Source organism: Cotesia glomerata, linkage group LG2 (assembly GCF_020080835.1).
Source record: "Cotesia glomerata isolate CgM1 linkage group LG2, MPM_Cglom_v2.3, whole genome shotgun sequence".
Taxonomy (NCBI): Eukaryota; Metazoa; Arthropoda; class Insecta; order Hymenoptera; family Braconidae; genus Cotesia; species Cotesia glomerata.
Window position 1 is genome coordinate 11815477 of NC_058159.1, and position 23519 is coordinate 11838995.

Genomic DNA, 23519 nt, shown 5'->3' on the forward strand with positions numbered 1-23519 from the left:
AGTTTGGATAAACTCTTGCAGCTCAATGGTCAGCTCTAGGGACAGGCGCTCCAGCGCTTGCGTTCTCTTTATTTCAACGCATGCTTTAATCGCTGCTTGTTGGGCATGAAGCCTGTTTCCACTTTTGTTTGTTTCCTGTTAATTACTCATACTTTTCGATTTATCAGCGCATCGTACGGAGTGGAGCAGGTTGTCATAACTAGGAACGGGTGTACCCTCGGAGATAGTACTCCTAACCCAGTTCCCTCTGGCCTAGCCGACACTTAGCCAGTCCCGGAATATACGGACGGACTAGACTCGCTCGGGGCGGTGAAGATTCCGATCTCTAACACTCACTGCGTACTTCCTGATCAAGGCCCGAAGTGAGTGGCTCCTGATCCACTAATGCAACTTACACTTCGGCAGAGCAAGCTCACATCAGCCGTAGCCTGCATCGTCGAAAATAATCGACACGGGTTCCGGACACTACCCCGTTTTTCGAAAATCGAGTTTTCATCAGATCTTGACGTTTTGAGGTCTTAGGAAGCTTCTCTGAATGTTTTCGCGATGATGTCCGTATGTTTGTATGTGTGCGTGTGTGTGTGTGTGTTTTTTTTTTTTAAGGGGGGGAATCCTTTTTACGGATTCTAGGCATAGCTGTTTGGCCTGGATATGTGGCGACTCGACGCAGTGTCATACTAATACTCGACGCTAGCACCCCTACCCACTAAACCCTAAACCCCTTTTTCTCTTTCCCCTAATCCCTCATGGAAACCGCCGTCAGGCATTACTTCGTGAGGGGAGGATCTAGCTACTGCTCTTTCTTCTGGTGGCTAAGGTGTTATTCTTTCCTCCTTCTAATTGGCGTCATTCGCTCTTCTTCTTTCTATGGACTGCAGGTCTGAAAGGACTCCTGTGACAAACGTGTTTGTGGCGTTCCAGGCAGCCTCTGATGACAGCATTGCTTCTACCATTGTCTGTGGTTGGATTTTCCTCTTCAGGATATTCTCCAGCTCATCTCGCTGTAGATAAAAACGTGGGCACTCAAAGAAGACGTGCTCTGCATCTTCATTGATTCCTGGGCAGGACGGGCACTCTGGGAAATTATCATGTTTATTCATTGATCCCTTCCAAATTTTTTCAAAGTGGGATTCCTTCATTTAATGTTTTTAACTTTTCACTAAGAAAATTGAAAATTTAAAATAATCGGGAAGTTATGGGTTTTACCCTGTTTTTCGAAAATTGAGTTATAACTGATGATATATCATCAGATCTTTACGTTTTGAGATTCTAGGCAGCTAATTTGACTTTTTCAAAGTGTTGTATTCTATTTAAAATTGTTGATTGTATGAGTGTAATTTTTTAACAAAGAGATTAGATCATAAATCAATCCATAATATAGCTTCCAATAAATCATTATTTGATTAAATATATATATATATATTTATTCTGTATTTATATCTAATTATTTATTTTATATTTATGTTAAACAATCGTGTAAAAATGTCATGTAACCTATTTAAGCGTTTTTATTAATTATTCACTATTGAATCTAGTTTTTAACTCTCTTTTTATTTATTATTTTTGCAAATTCAGAAATAAAATGATTGATAATTATTTTTTAAATTGAAAATAATATTACGTTGATTATTAACAAATCTATACTAATAAATAAAGAGCTGGTTTTTTTGGTCCGGTTATACTGCGAAAACTACTGAACCGATCGGAATAATACTTATGCCATAAGATGCAGCGTGTTTCGGAGAAATAAGGTTTTAGTATATGTTGGTGATTACTTATTCGGAAGCTATATTTCTTTGACTTAGAAATAATGAATATTTATTGTAACTGAATTTAGACTAATCGATTGTCATTTGTTTAAAATAAATTTTTTAATTCTATTGGTTATGTTTATACACTAGGCAGATTTCTTCACTTATGAGACCTGCAATTCCTTTAACCCTTCAGTACTTTCGCTATAAGAATTTTTCTCACGCAACAACATTCAACTTATAGGATGTCGCTGCAGTGCAAGTGAGACACTAAAAAGAACGTGGGTACTGAAAGGTTAACTGAAACTTTCAATGCTCATTAAATAGTATATTAGACTACAAGGGCAGAAAGTTGAGATTTCTGCACTTCGCACCATGTGCCCGAGGCGAAGCCGAGGGTATCATGGCGCGCAGTTCAGGGCTCTCAAATTTCTGCCCTCGTAGTGTAGACTAGTTTTCTTGCTATCCGGTCGAAAGTACGCAAAAAATTGCGTTGAAAAAAAATTGAAGCCTGCCCCCGACATTTGCAGCACGAGCAAAGCGAGTGCTGCTGGTCGGGGGCGCAGGCATCAAATACACCTGTCAATAAAGATACTAATTTATAATCTATCATATTACTACTTTCTTTTGAGAAAAGATTTTAATTTAATTGAATAAATCTATATATATATATATATATATTAGGGTGATTTTTTTTTTACTTTATTTTTTTTTTTTCGGTCCCATCGTGAATTCTTGTTGGAAATACCCAAAAAAAAATTCCCTGAAAGTTTAAGCTCTTAATATTAATTAACGTCCTCGACCAAGGCATGTGAATATTTCCCATTGAAAATACACAAAAACTTTGATTTTTAATTTTTGAATTTCTAAAGCTCAGCGGCATTTCATGGGATCACTTTGATCGAAGATGGTTTTTTCTTAGAATTGAACGCTCTACAAAAGTGCCCATTGCCGCAAAGTCGTAACTCATACTGGCGAGGCAGTACGGGCCACTGAACCTGATTTTTTTATAAAATTGGCGTTTTTTCGCATTTATCTCGTAAATATCAAGAGCTACGAAAAAAATGTAAATGACAAACTTGCAGAGAATTCAATTTCCAACAAAAAAAGTTCCATGAACCAAATCGCTAAGATCAATATTAAGCGAGATATTAAGCCTTGAATATATTTTTTCGTGAAATTTTGGCCGATCATTGATTTAAACTTATTAATATCTTGTTTACTCTCTCTGTTTTTTATATTTTTTTTTCAATATATTTATTTAAGGCTAGAAAAACAGGATATGATAAGTATCTTACATTACAAAAGCTTATATCTTAAGAATCTTTAATAAATAATGGATTTACGAGTTTCTGCATAAAACTTATGAATTCAATTACACTTAAATAATTTATATATTATTAACAGTTTATTAAATTATAATAGTTCGGATTATATTAACAACAATAAGTATTTAATAAAAATAAAAACAACAATACCAATTAATTATTATTGAAAGCAGAAAAATGAATTGTTAGATTAATTCATTGTCAATATATTGTGATTTTTTACACGATGTGTATTGAGATCGATGGTGCTGAACAGTTTGAAAAATTCTTTGTCTTTCATCTTCGTTATAAGTCAATACTTCATTAAAACTTTCGGCTAGCGCTACTCCTCTTTCCGCAGTATCGTTTACTACTTTTAACTTTTTGAATGTATCATAACATCGTTTATACTCAAGATTTGATTCCCACAAACTTGGATCTGTATGCAAAAATTCATAGGGGAGCTCAAATTGCTCAAAAATAAACAACGAGTTTGGATTAACAAAATCGCTTATGTTTTTCTCAGATAACGACGTTATTTCTTCATAAGCGACTGATAAACGTTTATTAGGCTTTTTGACCGCTACCTGGGAATTTATTTTCTGTACGATCTTCACTTTTTTTTCTACTGACACAGTTTCATCAAAAAGAGCTAAACAAGCAAGATTTTCGTGTAAGTACCACAAATGCCGAGACAATTTATCGAGTGCTGCATTTGCAATTTCTGGATGTATTTTTCTGTAGTCAATAAGATCTTTTACTAATTGCAAATCCGAGTTTGGAGCATTTATTGCATTAGGAGCAGTAAACCATATTTTTACATAAAATATTACGATGAAAACACATATTTTCTGCAAAATTTTTTTTTCGTTTGCTCCCATTTTAAACTGGTTTCTAAACATATATATTTTCAAGCAATAGAGAGCTTTCGATAACCACCGTGCGTGATGAAAAGCACCAGGTGCTTTAAATTCGGCTCTATGACTTTTGATACCACCCAAAAAGATACAGCTCAGCTCCAAAAACTCCTTGTAATCATTTCTCGGATGATGATTCTAACAAAAAATAAGAAAAATTTAATAATTGCGGCCAGAAAAGAAGATATTTTCAGAATTTTAAAGTAAAAATATTATTTAAAAAGGCAAAATTTATAAAACTAAATCACTTAAAAATTCGAGTTATATCGAAGTATGCAAAATAACTACACTGTAGCTTTTATAATGTAAGATACTTATCATATCCTGTTTTTCTAGCCTTAAAAAAATATATTGAAAAAAAAATATAAAAAACAGAGAGAGTAAACAAGATATTAATAAGTTTAAATCAATGATCGGCCAAAATTTCACGAAAAAATATATTCAAGGCTTAATATCTCGCTTAATATTGATCTTAGCGATTTGGTTCATGGAACTTTTTTTGTTGGAATTGAATTCTCTGCAAGTTTGTCATTTACATTTTTTTCGTAGCTCTTGATATTTACGAGATAAATGCGAAAAAACGCCAATTTTATAAAAAAATCAGGTTCAGTGGCCCGTACTGCCTCGCCAGTGTGAGTTACGACTTTGCGGCAATGGGCACTTTTGTAGAGCGTTCAATTCTAAGAAAAAACCATCTTCGATCAAAGTGATCCCATGAAATGCCGCTGAGCTTTAGAAATTCAAAAATTAAAAATCAAAGTTTTTGTGTATTTTCAATGGGAAATATTCACATGCCTTGGTCGAGGACGTTAATTAATATTAAGAGCTTAAACTTTCAGGGAATTTTTTTTTGGGTATTTCCAACAAGAATTCACGATGGGACCGAAAAAAAATAAAATAAAAAAAATCTCACTCTAATATATATATATATATATATATATATATATATATATATATATATATATATATATATATATATATATATATATACTAGCCGTTTCCCGCCCGCTTCGCTGGACGAATTAAAATAGGAAATAAATAAAATTTTATGTTTCATTATTATTTTTCTTCACGCTAAGAAAATTGAAAATTTTCAAAAATCGGGAAGTTATTGTTTTTACCCCGTTTTTCGAAAATCGAGTTTTCATCAGATCTCGCTGTTTTGAGGTCCTAGGAAGCTTTCCTGACTATTTCCGCGGTGATGTCACCGTGTCTGTATGTATGTGTGTGTGTGTGTGTGTGTGTGTGTGTGTGTGTGTGTGTGTGTGTGTGTGTGTGTGTGTGTGTGTGTGTGTGTGTGTGTGTGTGTGTGTGTGTGTGTGTGTGTGTGTGTATGTAAATCTCTCATAACTTTTGAACGGCTCGATCGATTTCATCGCGGTTGGTGCCATTCGAAAGGGCTTGACCAAACTTAGATTTCGAATACAATTTGGACCGATTCGAACCAGTAGATTTTGAGAAATCTCAAAAAAACTATAAAATAAACTTTTTTTAAATGTGGTTTTTTTTGGAATTACTTTTAAACGGCTTTACTGATCAATTCCAAAAACTAATCAGCTTTTAAAATCAAAAAACCACGTCGATCGCCGCTAGCCCGGTAAAAATCGGTTGATTCGTTCGTGAGTTATCGTTGTCGAAAAAAAAAACGAAAAAAATGTTTTTTAAGAATTACTTCGAAATCCCTTGTTTGATCAATTCAAACTTAAAGGTTCTTTATGAGGCTTGAAAAACTGCGTCGAATGCCACTAACCATGTAGAAATCGGTTTATTCATTCAAAAGTTATTGCAGTTTTAAAATTTAAGAAATAGTGTTTTATTAAACTTTTACCAGATAGTAAAAGTTCGGTAGTAAGTGCAATTTTGAGTGCTTAAATATGAAATTAGCGGGAAGTTGCAGGGATGGACTTTAGGGTCAACCGTTTTTCTAATTTTTTTTTTATTTTTGTATTAACATAAATATGCCCCGTGGATAGAACTGTAAGCATCGATATTGTTTAGACTTGCATAAATTCCAAATTCCATTGAATTAGCTTGTATCTTTCATCCATGTGATTTTTCTAGCTAATTTTCATTGTAACTTTGTAACAGGGTAAATTACCCTTAATCGATAAGTCGCCAGAGATCGATAACTTTTCGACTAGCATTTGAGCGCATCGATCTTCGGGCCTAGAGAGAGAGCAGGAGGGGGTATTTTTGGGGTCGTTATATAGAGGAGCCATGCGTGGTGTCCGGAGAAGTAGTAAAGTGTTGGAACGAGTAACATCAAGAAGTCCAAAGAAGGAAGCGAGTATCAACCATAGAGTTTCTTCAACCAAATTTACACCAGGTATTGGACTTTGGTAATGATGAGCCTTGGGGCCATATACCCGGCTCATCAAACACACTACTTCTCATTTTATTTATTAAATTTTGGTAATTCAATTTGTTTAAGAATATTTTGTAAAATTATTTTAATCAATTTAATTTGTTAGCTTGTGAACAATTCCTCCTGGGGATTTTACACCCGAGGAATGTTCTAGACCTCCTGGGTTTAGGTCGTGAGTATCTAAATTGTTAATTCAGCTGGTTAATAATTATTAACATCTTAAGATTGGCTAAATTAAATTCATCTTTTGATTAATCAAATTTAATTAATTTCTGAACATCGGGAAATATTCGAGTCGGCAGCTCACGACCAGTCAAGCGTTAGTATCCGAGGTCAAGTTAATAACGAACAACGGCGTCCATTTTTGAGCGCGCAAATTCCTTGAGAATTTGATGACGCAGTAAATTTATAAAATCAATACGTGGACTATTTTATAATCTTTAGCAATTGAATTACCACGTAATTAATTATTTTTACATTAATCATTTTTTTATGGATTTATATTTTTATCATTTATTGAAAATTACTTAATTATTTATTGGAAACAATTTTAATTACCGGAAATTGAATCACTGAGAAAACTGCGACGCATTTAGTAATTGAACGTCGTGGATAATTTTCTGTATTTATTTTACACCGAGGCGAATTATTAATTATCCAATCGTCATTCTCAAATTACTAGAAAATAATTATTCCACGTGTTATTAATTTATTGAGAATTAATTTACTAAATTTCGGAGCAGATAAGACTGATGTACCCGTAGATAAACTTTCGGCAAATAATTTGTATATCGAGAAATTACTAATTAATTATCTAATTTTATTGCCAATTTCTACTTGGGTTGTCTTATATATTGAAGTCGTGTACTGGAAAGTTGTCAATAAGTTAATATCATTATTCCGGTAGAAATTGTTATAAAACCATTTATTGTGGGGATTACGTCCGAGTAAAAATTTAGTTAATTTTATAAAGAATGTTCTTCGAAAGAATTTAAGTTAATGCGCAGAGTTAAGCTCGTGTTAAATTTGGAATAAAAGAAGCGTCGGTTTTAAGCCGGAATTTTAAGAAGTAAATTTTGTTAATTCGTGATGAATAATTTATGGTTTTATTGTAAGCTAATGACTGAACAGTTTTAGTGAAAATTAACGTTGTAAATTTTGGAGTTAATTTTGTAAAATTTTAATTAGTCAAAAGTAAAGTAGAGTCGGTGTGTGTGGAGAAGAGTGGGTTGTCAGTGGGTGAGTGCTACCAGCGTTCCTTCGCATACGATTAGTCTCTTTGCGAGGTGTTTCGCTGGCGTAGAAGCCGTTGTATAGACGCCAAGTGGGGTACAGCGGCAGTAAGTTAGCAACCACAGTATAGTCGCTCCATAAGAGGGTACTGTGGGATTAAGCAATTTTTTTGTAAGCTCGCGGGAGGAAATCGGTCTACGTTTAGTCACTGGGTCGACTACTTTCGTGAGCCGAATTAGAAGCCGTTGTATAGACGCCAAGTGGGGTACAGCGGTAGTAAGGTAGCAACCACAGTATAGTCGCTCCATAAGAGGGTACTGTGGGATTAAACAATTTTTTTGTAAGCTCGCGGGAGGACATCGGTCTACGTTTAGTCACTGGGTCGACTACTTTCGTGAGCCGAGTTAACGAGCCTTTGCATACGATTAGTCTCTTTGCGGGGTGACAAAGCGGTAGCGTGGAGTTGAGGAGAGTAGTAATAAGTTTAGTTGTAAGTGAGTTAGTTGTAAGTGAGTGTGTATACGTGCAAGCGCACGAGTTGTTAATTTTGTTGTTGAATAAAAACCGGTTAATTTGTTAAATAAAAATTTATTCATTTTCAGAACAACCTTCCTCCACTCTCTCTCCCTGTAGATTAATAGAATCAGCTCTGGTATCCGGTTCCAGGAACCGAGAAAATAATCCTGGTGGCGCCCTGGTAAATCTTAGAGTCAATTGTTGAATATATTGTTGTTGTTAAATTTTACTAAGGGCCAAATGAGCGGGAATTAAACCACCCGTTACAACTTTCAATGTGGAATCATTATCACAATTCTGTGGCTTTCTTCCAAAAATTGATAATAATTGACACGAAGAAAAAAATTTGAAATGAGCATTGAAAGTTTTAGTTAAAACTTTGTCTTAACTATGACTTAAGTCATTGCAAGTGTCATATGTGAAGTTGAAATCTGTCTAGGTTCAAGTGCGACTAATTTTCTGTTAACTAAAATTTTCTCAGTGACATCAATTTTTATAGAAAATTAATTGTTCATGTTTTTTTATAAATTCTATTGAAATAAGTAACTAAATTTCTTTTCCACATCTCAAGTGCTTGGAAAATGCATTCATTTTAATCTGTTACATTTCCGCGATCCCGCAATAAAAGAATTCATCGGTTATGTGATCTGCAAAAGTAAAATGAATGTAAAATTCTTAGTCCATTGATTGGATAGCTACATGTAAAGTTAAGTTTTGGAAACCTCTCAATGACTTTTTCTCCACTGCCGAAGAGACGATTGTTGAAAGGAATACACGAATATCCCCACATACACAAAGATCCCCACCAAATTCGGAGTCTATAGAAGTTACAGGTTGGAAATTAAAATTTTAGATTTTAACACCCACCCCCGCAATTCTCGACGAAAGTAGACTTTATTGAAATCCATTTTGAGATAATATTTACATGAATAATCAAAGATTCCTACCATATTTAGAATTTTTGGAAGCTATATTTCGAAATTAAAATTTTTTATTGTTAACACCCACCCCCGCGAACCTTATTGGAGGTGATTCATTGTAAAATACGCTCTTAGATCATTTTTATATTACGTATAGAAGACTCTCACTAAATTTGGAGTCTATAGGAGCTATAGCTTGGAAATTAAAAATTTTCATTGTTAACGCCCCCGCAATCGTCTTTGAGGTGGGATATCGTAAAATTTGTTCATAAATCATTTTTACATCACTTATAGAAAATTCCTACAAAATTTGGAGCCTGTAGGAGCTTTAGCTGGAAAATGAAAAATTTTAATTGTTAATACCCACCCCCGCAACCCCCTGTGGGGTGAGCTATCGTGAAAATCGTTCATAGACTATTTCTACATCTCTGACAGAAAATTTCTACCAAATTTAAAGTCTATAGGGGCTATAGTTTAAAAACGGGAATTGTTCATTGTTAACGCCCCCGCAATCCTCTTTGGGGGATGAATTTCTTAAAATCCGGTCTTAGTTGACCTCTACATAGCGAAAGTAATATTCCTACCACGTTTCACGTTTATAAGTCCTATGGTTCCCGAGATTTCGTGATGAGTGACTCTATAGATGGGAATCCTTCGATTACCATCGAAATTTTTAATTTTTTAGCGGACTTTTTAAAAATTTTCTTACCTACAAAACTTTCTCCTGACAATTCTGAAGATAACGAAAAAAAAATAGCCCAATCGGTCCAGCCGTTCTCAAGTAATTAAAAAAAAAATTAATAAAATTTCTAATCTAAAAATAAAAATATTTATTTAATGCTGTAAGTTGGACGGCGAAGTTCATAAGAAAATTCGTTTTTCATCAGTTATTCCATAGGGTATAAGGGGGAGTAGGTGGGTGGGTACGTGGAAGTGTGTGAGTAGATTCTTAACTGTATGTAAAAGAACATAATCCGTTTAATATACTCCGTTGAAATCCATGAAAACAAAAGAATCAAGAGAAAACGCTTGTCTTTTGTTTTTATTAGCGGGATAAATGTTTATAAAAGTAAAACAGCAATAAAAAAAATAAAGGAACGTTAGAATTCGAAAAATAAATAGCCATAAACCATCTAGGAAAAATTTCGCATCAAATGGTCGCAGTTTCATGTCGATACGATCAGTGGTTTAGGCGTGATTGAGCCTCAAACGAAGACCATTTTCATTATATATAGATATAGATATATATAATGAAAATGATGCTTCGACTGAAACCAACTCACTAAACCACTGATCATATCGACATGTTCTGATGCGAAATTCTAGATGATAACATTTAGAATTCTAACGTTCACTATTTTTTTATTGCTGTTTTACTTTTATAAACATTTATCCCGCTAATAAAAACAAAAGCCAAGCATTTTCTCTTGATTCTTTTGTTTTCATGGATTTCAACGGAGTATATTAAACGAATTATGTTCTTTTACATTCAGCTAAGAATCTACTCACACACTCCCACGCACTCACCCACCTACTCCCCCTTATATCCAATGGAATAACTGATGAAAAACAAATTTTCTTATGAACTCCGCCGTCCATCTTACAGCATTAAATAAATATTTTTATTTTTAGATTAGAAATTTTATTAATTTTTTTTTAGTTACTTGAGAACGGCTGGACCGATTGGGCTATTTTTTTTTCGTTATCTTCAGAATTGTCAGGAGAAAGTTTTGTAGGTAAGAAAATTTTTAAAAAATCCGCTAAAAAATTAAAAATTTTGATGGTAATCGAAGGATTCCCATCTATAGAGTCACTCATCATGAAATCTCGGGAACCATAGGACTTAGAAACATGAAACTTGGTAGGAATATTATTTTTGCTATGTAGAGGTCAGCTAAGACTGGATTTTAAGAAATTCATCCCCCAAAGAGGATTGCGGGGGCGTTAACAATGAACAATTCCCGTTTTTAAACTATAGCCCCTATAGACTTTAAATTTGGTAGAACTTTTCTGTCAGAGATGTAGAAATAGTCTATGAACGATTTTCACGATAGCTCATCCCACAGGAGGTTGCGGGGGTGGGTATTAACAATTAAAATTTTTCATTTTCCAGCTAAAGCCCCTAAAGGCTCCAAATTTTGTAGGAATTTTCTATAAGTGATGTAAAGATAATTTATGAACAAATTTTACGATATCCTACCCCAAAGACGATTGCGGGGGCGTTAACAATGAAAATTTTTAATTTCCAAGCTATAGCTCCTATAGACTCCAAATTTAGTGAGAGTCTTCTATATGTAATATAAAAAAGATCTAAGAGCGGATTTTACAATGAATCGCCTCCAATAAGGTTCGCGGGGGTGGGTGTTAACAATAAAAAATTTTAATTTCGAAATATAGCTTCTAAAAATTCTAAATATGGTAGGAATCTTTTGTTATTCATGTAAAGATTATCTCAAAATGGATTTCAATAAAGTCTACTTCCGACAAAAATTGCGGGGGTGGGTGTTAAAATCTAAAATTTTAATTTCCAACCTGTAACTTCTATAGACTCCAAATTTGGTGGGGATCTTCGTGTATGTGGAGATATTCGTGTATTCCTTTCAACAATCGTCTCTTTGGCAGCGGAGAAAAAGTCATTGAGAGGTTTCCAAAGCTTAACTTTACATGTAGATATCCAATCAATGGACTAAGAATTATACATTCATTTTACTGTTGCAGATCACATAACCGATGAATTCTTTTATTGCGAAATCGCGGAAATAAAATGTAACAGATTAAAATGAATGCATTTTCCAAGCACTTGAGATGTGGAAAAGAAATTTAGTTACTTATTTCAATAGAATTTATAAAAAAACATGAACAATTAATTTTCTATAAAAATTGATGTCACTGAGAAAATTTCAGTTAACAGAAAATTTGTCGCACTTGAACTTAGACAAATTTCAACTTCACATATGAGACTTGCAATGACTTTAACTAAAACTTTCAATGCTCATTTCAAATTTTTTTCTTCGTGTCAATTATTATCAATTTTTGGAAGAAAGCCACAGAAATATTATAATGATTCCACATTGAAAGTTACAATGAAAATTAGCTAGAAAAATCACATGGATGAAAGATACAAGCTAATTCAATGGAATCTGGAATTTATGCAAGTCTAAACAATATCGATGCTTGCAGTTCTATCCACGGGGCATATTTATGTTCATACAAAAATAAAAAAAAAAAATTAGAAAAACGGTTGACCCTAAAGGCCATCCCTGCAACTTCCCGCTAATTTCATATTTAAACGCTCAAAATTGCACTTACTACCGAACTTTTACTATCTGGTAAAAGTTTAATAAAACACTATTTCTTAAATTTTAAAACTGCAATAACTTTTGAATGAATAAATCGATTTCCACATGGTTGGTGGCATTAAACGCAGTTTTCCAGGCCTCATGAAGAACCTTTAAGTTTAAATTGATCAAACAAGGAATTTCGGTGTAATTAAAAAAAAACACTTTTTTTTTATTTCTTTCGTCAACGATAACTCACGAACGAATCAACCGATTTTGACCGGCTTGGTGGCGATCAACGTGGTTTTTTTATGTTAAGAGCTGATTAGTTTTTGGAATTGATCGGTCAAGCCGTTTAGAAGTTATTAAAAAAAAACCACATTTAAAAAAATTTTATTTATTTATATACGGATTTCTAGTGTACAGGCGTAATAACGCCCTTTTACACCCTAAGCCTTATCATTCTGCTTAGTTAACTCTGCCTTATCATTGCGGCTGTGGACCGACTTGTGCCTTCTGTACCGCATTTGCCCTGATCCTCACCACTCGGCTATTGGAACAGTAACATGGGAAAACCACAGAGAAAACCCATGTTAGTACAGTCGGAGCTGGGTTAAGTCTACAGTGATTGATAAGAAACTCTTCTTTATTGACCACTGGAGCATTAGGCCCCTCTCCTAGTGTGCAGAGATCCCTCGCGCTAGCCAACGCTGACTAGAGTGGTCACCCATTCAAGTTGTTGCTTAAAATGTGTGATCGCTCAAGTCAGACGTGTGCCGCCCGGCTATCTCTGCCACTTTCAGAGGCTGGCAACGTAACGTAACGTAACGTAACGTAACGCACATATTTTTAATTATAATCACTGAAAAATATTGGTGCGTGCTGGGATCGAACCCGGGTCCCACTCTTTCGAAAAGTGAGCACCGAGCCGACCAGGCCATTGCCAACCTCTCACATTTAAAAAACTTTTTTTTCGCAGTTTTTTCAAGATTTCTCAAAATCTATCGGTCCAAATCGGTCCAAATTGTATTCAAAATCTAAGTTTAGTCGAACCCTTTTGAATGGCACCAACCGCGATCGAATCGATCAAGCCGTTCAAAAGTTATGAGAGGTTTACATACATACACACACACACACACACACACACACACACACACACACACACACACACACACACACACACACACAGACGCCATCGCGGCAATAGTCAGGGAAGCTTCCTAGGACCTCAAAACGTCGAGATCTGATCAAAACTCGATTTTCGAAAAACGGGGTAAAAACAAAAACTTTCTGACTTTTAAATATTTTCAATTTTCTTAGCGGGAAGTTAAAAATAATAATGAAACATAAAATTTTATTTATTTTCTATTTTAATTCGCCCAGCGAAGCGGGCGGGAAACGGCTAGTTTAAAATTATAAATATATTATAAATGAACTCTAATTTAAATATAAAAAAAAATAGAAAAATGAAATAATAATCGTAAAATGCATAGAAAAAAAAATTAAGAAAAAAATGATGTGGTGTCGTGGGACACCAGGTAGGAACGAAGTTCCTTCGGCTAATGTAGAATCGACACAAATTGCAAAAAAAATCGTGCTCAATTTTATGTAGGTTTTCTTGATTTTTCTCTTAAATTTTGCTGATTAGTTTTTATTTAAGTACAAGAAAGTATTTAGGAAATTCAGTATTTTAGGAAATAATAAATTACTTAAAATAAAAAAACATCGTAATTCAAATTATCAACTAAAATAACAAAATATGTCTCTTTATTTTTGTTTGACAACATAAAATTACATAGAAATAGAAAAATAGAAATAAAAATAATTACAAAAAAAATTTATTATTATTATTAATATTATTATTATAAGTAATTCTTATTAATCAGTCTCGTCATCAAATTCTATTGCTGAAACTATTGGCTTGTGGTAACTAAAATATGATACATATGTTTGTGATTCTATTTTATGCAAATACCTCGAAAAAACAGCATCAATAGTAGTACCGTATTTTGTTGTCGATTCTTTTGGATTGTTATTTATATGTAATTTAAATTTTTCTAAAAGAAATGTTCTTAGTGGTTCTGATTTTTCATCTGCAAAATTGATATTGAAGTCTCCAGATAAAACCATCGGAAGCTGATGGAAGTTTCCACCAAGTATTTTAGAAACCTCATCACTATATTCTATCAGCGCTCGATGGATGAAATGTTTCACATCTTCTATTTTTGTATTTGGTGAAATGTAGACTATTACCATGACAATTTCAACTCCGTTGTTCGTTTTACATACAGCTGAACAAATGTCTCCAACTCCTGTACGTGAAACATTCACATCGCCGGTATATTTTAAGATTATGTCCATATTTGGTGTTAAAATATTAGTAGTGTCATTGCTATTTTGATAAATAGCAACTCCACCTGTACGTACGTAATCTCGTTTGAAATGGGCAATGCAGTTGAAATTAGGAATATCAAACTGTTGGTCATTGCTCATCCACGTTTCGGAAAGAAGTAAGAAATTACTTTTTTGAATTACAGAATCCGACAAATCCAATCTATGGCTTTGTAGACTTTGACAATTCAATGTGGTTATGGAAATGCCATTTTTAGTTTGAAGAAAATCCAAGATCGTTTGGGCTTTAGTGTGTAAAGGATTTAACGACAATCTCTGAAATTCTTGCAGCAAACTTTTCGTTGATGATGCTTGCACTCGATTATGGTGGAATCTGAAGTTAGTTGGATTGTTATCGGGTGTTACAATAGACAAACCTTCGATGTTTGTTACACGAGATAGCGCAACATAAACAAGCTCTTGTGGATGTCCCTTATTGTATTCGTAAACAATTTCATCGAATGTTCCACCTTGTGATTTGTGGATGGTCATCGCAGCAGCTGAAACTAAAGGAAAGTGCTTCGGTTTCGCAGTAACTTTCTTATCTGATGTCAATGGGATGTTCGCTGAACGTAATTCAATTGGTACAGCAAGATTACTGATACCACATTGAATTGCTAGTCGAGCAGCTTTTTTTCTTTTTTTCTGACCTACTTCTTTGACCTGCTTCTTTTCTTTGAATTTATATATTTTCACTCCACACACGAGTTATTATTCTAAACTCAGAAAGTAATTTTTTTTCTAATTTACAATGATACTTTTTCGTAGATGAGGCCAAAAATAGAATTCGAAAAAAAGGAACACCCTCGTATGTATACATACACATCGATATTTTTGTATTGTACCTTTCTCGTTTATTTATTTTTTGACGTTCCCTGAATGCCTTTTGATGTTCTGCATTTGTTTATGGTGGTTTTGCGGTACTAAAAATGATTAAAAATACATTTTTTGTTTAAATTAAAACTTAAAAAAAAAATATTCAATAAACTTTTTAAATATTTTCATTAGTTTACTAGATATTTTTGATTTATATTGTACCTTTCTTGCTTATTCTCATTTTCTCTAGCTTTTTGGCGTTCCCTATACTCCTTTTGATACTCTGCTTTGGTTTTTGGTGGTATTGCAGAGCTAAAAATGATTTATAATAAAAATAGAATTATCGAAATATATATATATATATATATATATATATATATATATATATATATATATATATATATATATATATATATATATTTAAATGTTTGGAATTGAAGGGAGAATTTTTTAACTTAAAATTAAAAAATAACTTAAAATTAAAAAAAAAAAAAATATTCAATAAACTTTTTAAATATTTTCATTAGTTTACTAGATATTTTTGATTTATATTGTACCTTTCTTGCTTATTCTCATTTTCTCTAGCTTTTTGGCGTTCCCTATACTCCTTTTGATACTCTGCTTTGGTTTTTGGTGGTATTGCAGAGCTAAAAATGATTTATAATAAAAATAGAATTATCGAAATATATATATATATATATATATATATATATATATATATATATATATATATATATATATATATATATATATATATATATATATATATATATATATATATATATATATATATATATATATATATATATATATATATATATATTTAAATGTTTGGAATTGAAGGGAGAATTTTTTAACTTAAAATTTAAAAAAATAACTTAAAATTAAAAAAAAAAAAAATATTCAATAAACTTTTTAAATATTTTCATTAGTTTACTAGATATTTTTGCTTGATATTGTACCTTTCTTGCTTATTCATTTTTTTTTTAGCTTTTTGGCGTTCTCTATAGTCCTTTTGATACTCTGCTTTGGTTTTTGGTGGTTTTGCAGAACTAAAAATGATTAGTGAAAAAAAAATAGAATTATATATATTTAAATGTTTGGAATTGAAGGGAGAATTTTTTTTAATTATTTAAAAAAATAATCAATAAACTTTTTAAATATTTTCATTAGTTTAGAGGATATCTTTGCTTTATATTTTACCTTTCTTACTTATTTTCATTTTTTTTAGCTTTTTCGCGTTCCCTATACGCTTTTTGATACTCTGCTTTGGTTTTTGGTAGTTTTGCAGTACTGAAAATGATTAAATATAAATAGAATTATTAATAACATGTGTATATATATATATATATATACTTAGGACAGAATTAACTTTTAAAAAGAAATATTCATACACACGCAGACACACACACACACACACACACACACACACACACACACACACACACACACACACACACACACACACACACACACACACACACACACACACATATATATATATATATATATATATATATATATATATGCTATATATATATATATATATATATATATATATATATATATATATATATATATATATATATTTATGAGTGTTCAAGTACTGGGTACTTTACCTTACGATACAAATTATATTATCAATAGAAGCTATTAAAAAATTCAAAAACAATACAAAGATATCACATTGGTCAGTCACGCTAGTCATTCAAAGTAAAAGTATTGTAATAATTTCGTTTGTTACTAAATTATTACAAAAATTCATGAATAAAAAATTATCTGAATTATTTAAGGGGTACATATTTGGAATTTAAAAATTTTGATAAAATATGTGATTATGTCACTTAATATATTCTTGACAAAAAAAAGAGATATCCTACAAAAAACAGTTTCACTGTAAACCGTCGCGCCGAGTACACGTTCAACTATTGTTACAAACTATAATGATTTGATTTTTACAAAAAACTATTAAATCAAAAAAAAAAAAACCAAGTACAAAAAATTTTTTAGATTAAAAAAGCGCCAAAGACAGTAAATATTAAGGAAAAAAATTTAATGTACTTGGTGTGCATCATTCGAATACTTTGATTACCCACAGTTTTTCAAATTGATATTAGTAGTGTGAATTATAATGCACACCAAGTACATTAAATTTTTTTCTTTAATATTTACTGTCTTTGGCGCTTTTTTAATCTAAAAAATTTTTTGTACTTGGTTTTTTTTTTTTTTGATTTAATAGTTTTTTGTAAAAATCAAATCATTATAGTTTGTAACAATAGTTGAACGTGTACTCGGCGCGACGGTTTACAGTGAAACTGTTTTTTGTAGGATATAATTATAAATGAATTATATATGCTTCTATATAATTAGATATGAATCATATATAATGATAAATAGTTTTTTTTATTCGGGTATGCCTTTATATGAGTACATAAGACTACTTATGTGCTGGTAAAGGTATGAGTATATCAGACCATATGAATCCATATCAAGTTATATCAACCCTGATCAGGGATTTTTTTTTCAAGTTTATCAAAGTATATATAACTTTATAAGGTTATATCAGGGAATATCAGGACCTATTAAAAAATAATGTAAAATTAGATATGAGCATATCAAGCTATATCAAGTCTGATATAGACATATCAAATTGATAAGGCTTGATCAGGCCTGATATGGCCAATTTTCATATCAGGCCATATCAGGACATATCAAAAATTAAATATGGACATATCAGATCATATCAGGCCAGATAAGAACATATCAAAAATTTTTATATGGCCTTATCAGCTCATATCAAGCCTGATCAGAATATTTTTTCACGGGTACTGCATCCTTGATGGACAGCGAAAATTAATCAAGCACTGTGCAAACCGAAGCACTAACACTGTAAAGAACTACCAACTAATCACTTTAAAAAAATAAACGACAAACTTGAACGGTCTCTCTATAAGAAAGATTACGTCAGGGTCACCAATATAGTGATTGGATATTATAAATTAAATAAATGATCACTATTATATTCGTTGCTTCAAAATTTATTCATCAACAAAGAATAAAAAACATAAAATACGTGAGTTCACTCTCAGCGGTAACGGCTCATTGTCTGGCTCCATGCGTAAGGTCGAGTGGCGCACGACTTTCGGCTGAAATCTTTAAGTTCAATCGATCGGTTATCGATCCAAATATATGGTAGCACCACATAATCTACGGAAATAGAAAAAATTTTCAACCGCTGTCAATAAATAAATTTTCATTTTTCACAGGCAAAATTAGGCACCTCTTAAAAAGTAAAAATAATTTTTTTCCGCGAAATTAGAGGGAGCTTGGAAAAAATAAATTTATTATCGACAATTAACCTGGAAGAACTACGTCTAGCTCCATAACTGATTCTTCAGTTCTAAAAAATTTTTTAGAATAATTTTTGTTATCAGAGAATGATAATTTCGATCTATTTTTACTTAAATTGCTGAAAAACGTTCGAATATTCTATAGGGTTTTTCCAAAATGAAAAAAAAAAATCTGGAAAACGGTTGACCCTAAAGGCCATTCCTGCAACTTCCCGCTTATTCCATATCTAAGCGCTTAAAATTGCTCTTATGACGTTTTTGAGCTCTTCGAGCTCAAAAATATAATTTATGTTATTTCGAGCTCTCCGAGCTCATAAAGTTAGCTGCTCTAAGCTTTTGAACTCTTCGAGCTCAAAAATCTGATAGAAGTATAGTTAAACAGTATTTTTTGAAATTTCAAACTGCAATAACTTCTGAATGAATAAATCGATTTTCACGCAATTGGCAGTATTCTACGCAGTTTTTCAAATTCTATGATATAATTTTAAACACAAACTGATCAAACCGAAAATTTTAGAGAAATTTGAAAAATTCACTTTTTCCGAATTTTTTCGACAACGATAACTCACGAACCAATTAACCTATTTTCACGTTCTTGGTAGCGATCGACGTGGTTTTTCAGGCTCTTATAATTATTTTATTTCATAAAAAACGACCAAAAACGAAAAGTCGAAGTTATGTGAAAAAAACACTTTTATCGAAATTTTTCGTTTTCGATAACTCTCGAACGAATCAACCGATTTTGACGGGACCGGTAACAATCGACGTGATTTACTAAGCTTAAGAGCGGATTAGTTTTTGGAAGTGATCGACCGTGCCGTTCAAAAGTTATAAGAGATTTACATACATACACACACACATGCACACACACACACACACACACACACACACACACACACACACACACACACACACACACACTCACACTCACACTCACACAGCCCTACGAGTAGCTAGTGCCTTCCGCACTATATCAGAAGAAGCAGTGTGCGTCATTGCTGGAACCCTACCTCTTAGAGTTCTAGCAGAGGAAAGACGGGCCCTTTACCAACGAAAAAGGTCAACTGCACTGAGCCCTGAAGAACTTAGAATTGAAGAACGGCAGAAGAGCATAGGCCGATGGCAACTACAATGGGATGCTGCAGAGAAGGGTAGGTGGACGCACTGTGTCATACCTCGGATCGACATTTGGCTTAACCGGAATCACGGTGAGGTCAATTACTATCTTACGCAGATGTTGTCGGAACATGGGTGTTTTCGAGAGTATCTACACCGCTTTGAGCACGATGACTCTTCGGAGTGCCCGTCCTGCCCAAGAGCTGCTGAAGACGCGGAGCACGTCTTCTTTGTATGTCCTCGTTTCGATCCACAGCGTGAAGAACTGGAGAGAATCCTGAACCAGAGAATGCAACCAGATTCACTAGTGGAAGCAATGTTGTCATCAGAAGCTGCCTGGAACGCTACCAACACGTTTGCAACAGAAGTCCTTAAAGACTTGCGTTCCACCGAAAGAAGAAGAGCAAATAGCAGAAGATAGAAGGAAGGTAGTTAACACCTTAGCCACCAGAAGGAAGAGCAGTAGCTAGATCCTCCCTTCACGAAGTAATGCCTGACGGCGGTTTCCATGAGGGATTAGAGGAAAGAAGGAAAAGGGGTTTAGGGTTTAGTGGGTAGGGGCGTTAGTGTCGAGTTTAAGTATGACGCTGCGTCGAGTCGCCACATATCCAGGCCAAACAACTATGCCTAGAATCCGTAAAAAGAATTCCCCCCCCCCTAAGGGAAAAAAACACACACACACACACACACACACACACACACACACACACACACACACACACACACGTACATACATACAGCCGCACGGACACCATCGCGGAAATAGTCAGTGAAGCTTCCTGTGACCTTAAAACGGCGAAATCTTATGAAAACTCAATTTTTGCAAAACGGGGTAAAACCAATAACCCCAATTTTTGAAAATTTTCAATTTTCTTAGCGGAAAGTTAAAAAATTTTTAAAATGAATAGAAGTTCCATTTTTTTAATATGAAAATTCTTTCTCATACAAAAAGAAAGAATTCTTATCGCAGAATCAATTCTCATATAACATTTTACTCAAGAACTACTTCAATATTCCTCCCAAAATTTTTCTGGTTCGAATAAATTTTTTTCTCTGTATATTGTCGATGGTTTATAATGGTATACTTGCAAAATTGCGGACAGTTGAAAATCGTTCAATTAAAAATCATGGTTTACAGTCATAAAATTTATTCCGATAAGGATGATAGATTTTTCAATTGTTTGAGACTTAATTTATTGAATGCTTACTCCAGTGAAACTATTAATATTGTCTGACCTCAACATGTTGAGAGTAAAGCTCTACCTTAACCGTTTAGGATGACAAAACGTAAAAAAATTATATTGACATTATATATTTTTAAGTATGAGGTTTTGATACAATGCTGTACCTTGAAGACAACTTTTTTAGAAGTTCAAATTAACTGTAGTGTTTGAACTGATTATGTTATTGATAATCGTAGTAACAACATGACATCATCCACCCATTAATGTATTTCAACAAGCAAACAATTTACAGATTATAGATGCCTCTTAACCAATTTAACGAATTGTTTATTTCTTTTAGATGCTCCACCAGTTCTTTTATACTCTTTTATTGAACAAACACTTCAACCAGGACCGGCTGTTTCGCTTAAATGCTCAGCAGCTGGAAATCCAACACCTCAGGTTACTTGGGCATTAGATGGATTTAATTTACCGACCATTACCAGGTAATTAAAATTCAACACACATTTACACGTTGAAGTAAACTGTTGTAGCCAATTACACTCCCCGAGAAAAAATGATCAGATATGAACAGGCATGAGTCTTCAGGTCTGATCAGACCTGGCCAGGCATGTTCATGTCTGACTCGATCAGGTCCAAAAAAAAAAAAAATTTGGTGTCTACGGGGATTCGAACCATAGACCTCGCGCTCTTGAAACAGATACTTTACCTGTTGACTAGGGTGGGCCGAAAATCCGCTTTTTTAGAATTTCGTTTATTAATAGTAAAAACATTGTTGATTAAGTTATAAAAAAATTTTGTGTAGAAGGAAAAAATTTTTGGTCAACATCTCTGGCTCGCTCATTGCAGTCAAAGATAAAAATGCTCAAAAAGTTTTTTCATCAACTTATTTTGATCGGAAATTTTATGCTCTACAAAAAAGTTCATACACAAAATTACGTAGGACCCATAGATTCAGAGATAATCCCAATTTTAGTATTAAAATAGTAGATTTTCGCCATTAAAATAATCTTATTAGTTTGAAATCTATTTATAAGTTCTTTATTCGACAGGAAATTAAATTTTCTATCAAAATGTTTCTTTAAAAAATTTTTTACGAGTGATAATTATTAAAATTTTTTCAATTTTCGTTCAAAAAGTGGCATTTTCGACAGTACATGAATTATATCTTGGTATAAAATGATTTATAAATCAATTATTGTCAACAAAATTTAATTTTCTACAAAAAAAGTTCTTATATTGAATCACGTGCCTTTAATATTTTTTATAATAATTACAAATTTCCGATAAAAATCAGTTTTATAATTATAGTCAAATGCATAATGTTTTTCTATCGAAATTCGTAAGAGAACTCAACAATTCAGGATAGGAAGTAGTATATAGTACATAGTATATAGTAGTATATAGTATGTAGTAGTATATAGTAAGATAGTGAATTAAAAAGAAAAAATGGGTGGAAGATTATGATTAATACATTGATTTTCACTTTTAATTCATATTTTTACAGAATTTAAACATTAAATTGATTTTTGTAATACCAACCGCGAAACTTGGATGTTCGAGCTATAGTTAGGAGGAGTAAAATGAATGATATCTGGTCATCTATAGTTGAGTCTACCTTTCACGCACACGTAAGGATAAGTGACATCTCTCTCTCTATCTGTCTCTACATTCCCGCATGGATGCTAAAAAGTACTATAGGATATTTAGTTTCGTTTATTTCTACAATCATCCACCAGGGAGAGTATGAATCGAAAAAAAAATCTTGGCGACAAGTCGATTCTTGTAAACAATTTTACTAATATTTTAGTTTGTCATTTATTTACGTGTGACAGTTCATAAATGAATAATATTTTATTTGCATCCTCTCAAATCCGAGTTTCGCCGTTGCAATTACAAAAAATTTTGTTCGATACAAATCCGCAAAGGTTGGTATTTTGGTAATAAACTTGAAGTGATGACACTCGTCTGAGATTATAAATACATTCTCAACAAAACCTCGTACGTTTTATCCAGTCTCGCTTCGCTCGACCGATAACGACGTACTCGGTTATGTTGGGAATGCACTCATAATCTCAGCCTCGTGACGTCACTTCAAGCTTACCAAAATACCTACCATTGCGCATACGTATCGAAAATAACTATTTTACCGTCGAACGTTGGATTTTTTCGACGAGATTCTAAAGTCGATCGAATAGCTCCATCTCTACTTTCTTAACTACAAACTCTATTGCATGCCTTAAGCGCGAAGCGCGCAGGTATGCTCTACTCTCGCCTAAAAATTATGATTTCGATTAAAACGTGATTATAATAATTTAAACGAAAAAATTATGGATAAAAAGCATATTCAAATAAATAATAGTAACTACAGAACG

The 23519-nt window shown here is 33.0% G+C and overlaps 1 protein-coding gene across 1 annotated transcript in view; it reads left to right on the forward strand.

The window, feature by feature from the left end:
• LOC123258725 (Down syndrome cell adhesion molecule-like protein Dscam2) overlaps positions 1-23519 on the forward strand; it is a gene marked incomplete in the record, with an annotated part of 496366 nt that overhangs the window by 242245 nt on the left and 230602 nt on the right. The window contains 1 exon segment of the mRNA XM_044718910.1: positions 21485-21629. Within this exon segment, the coding sequence (XP_044574845.1) occupies positions 21485-21629 (145 nt within the window).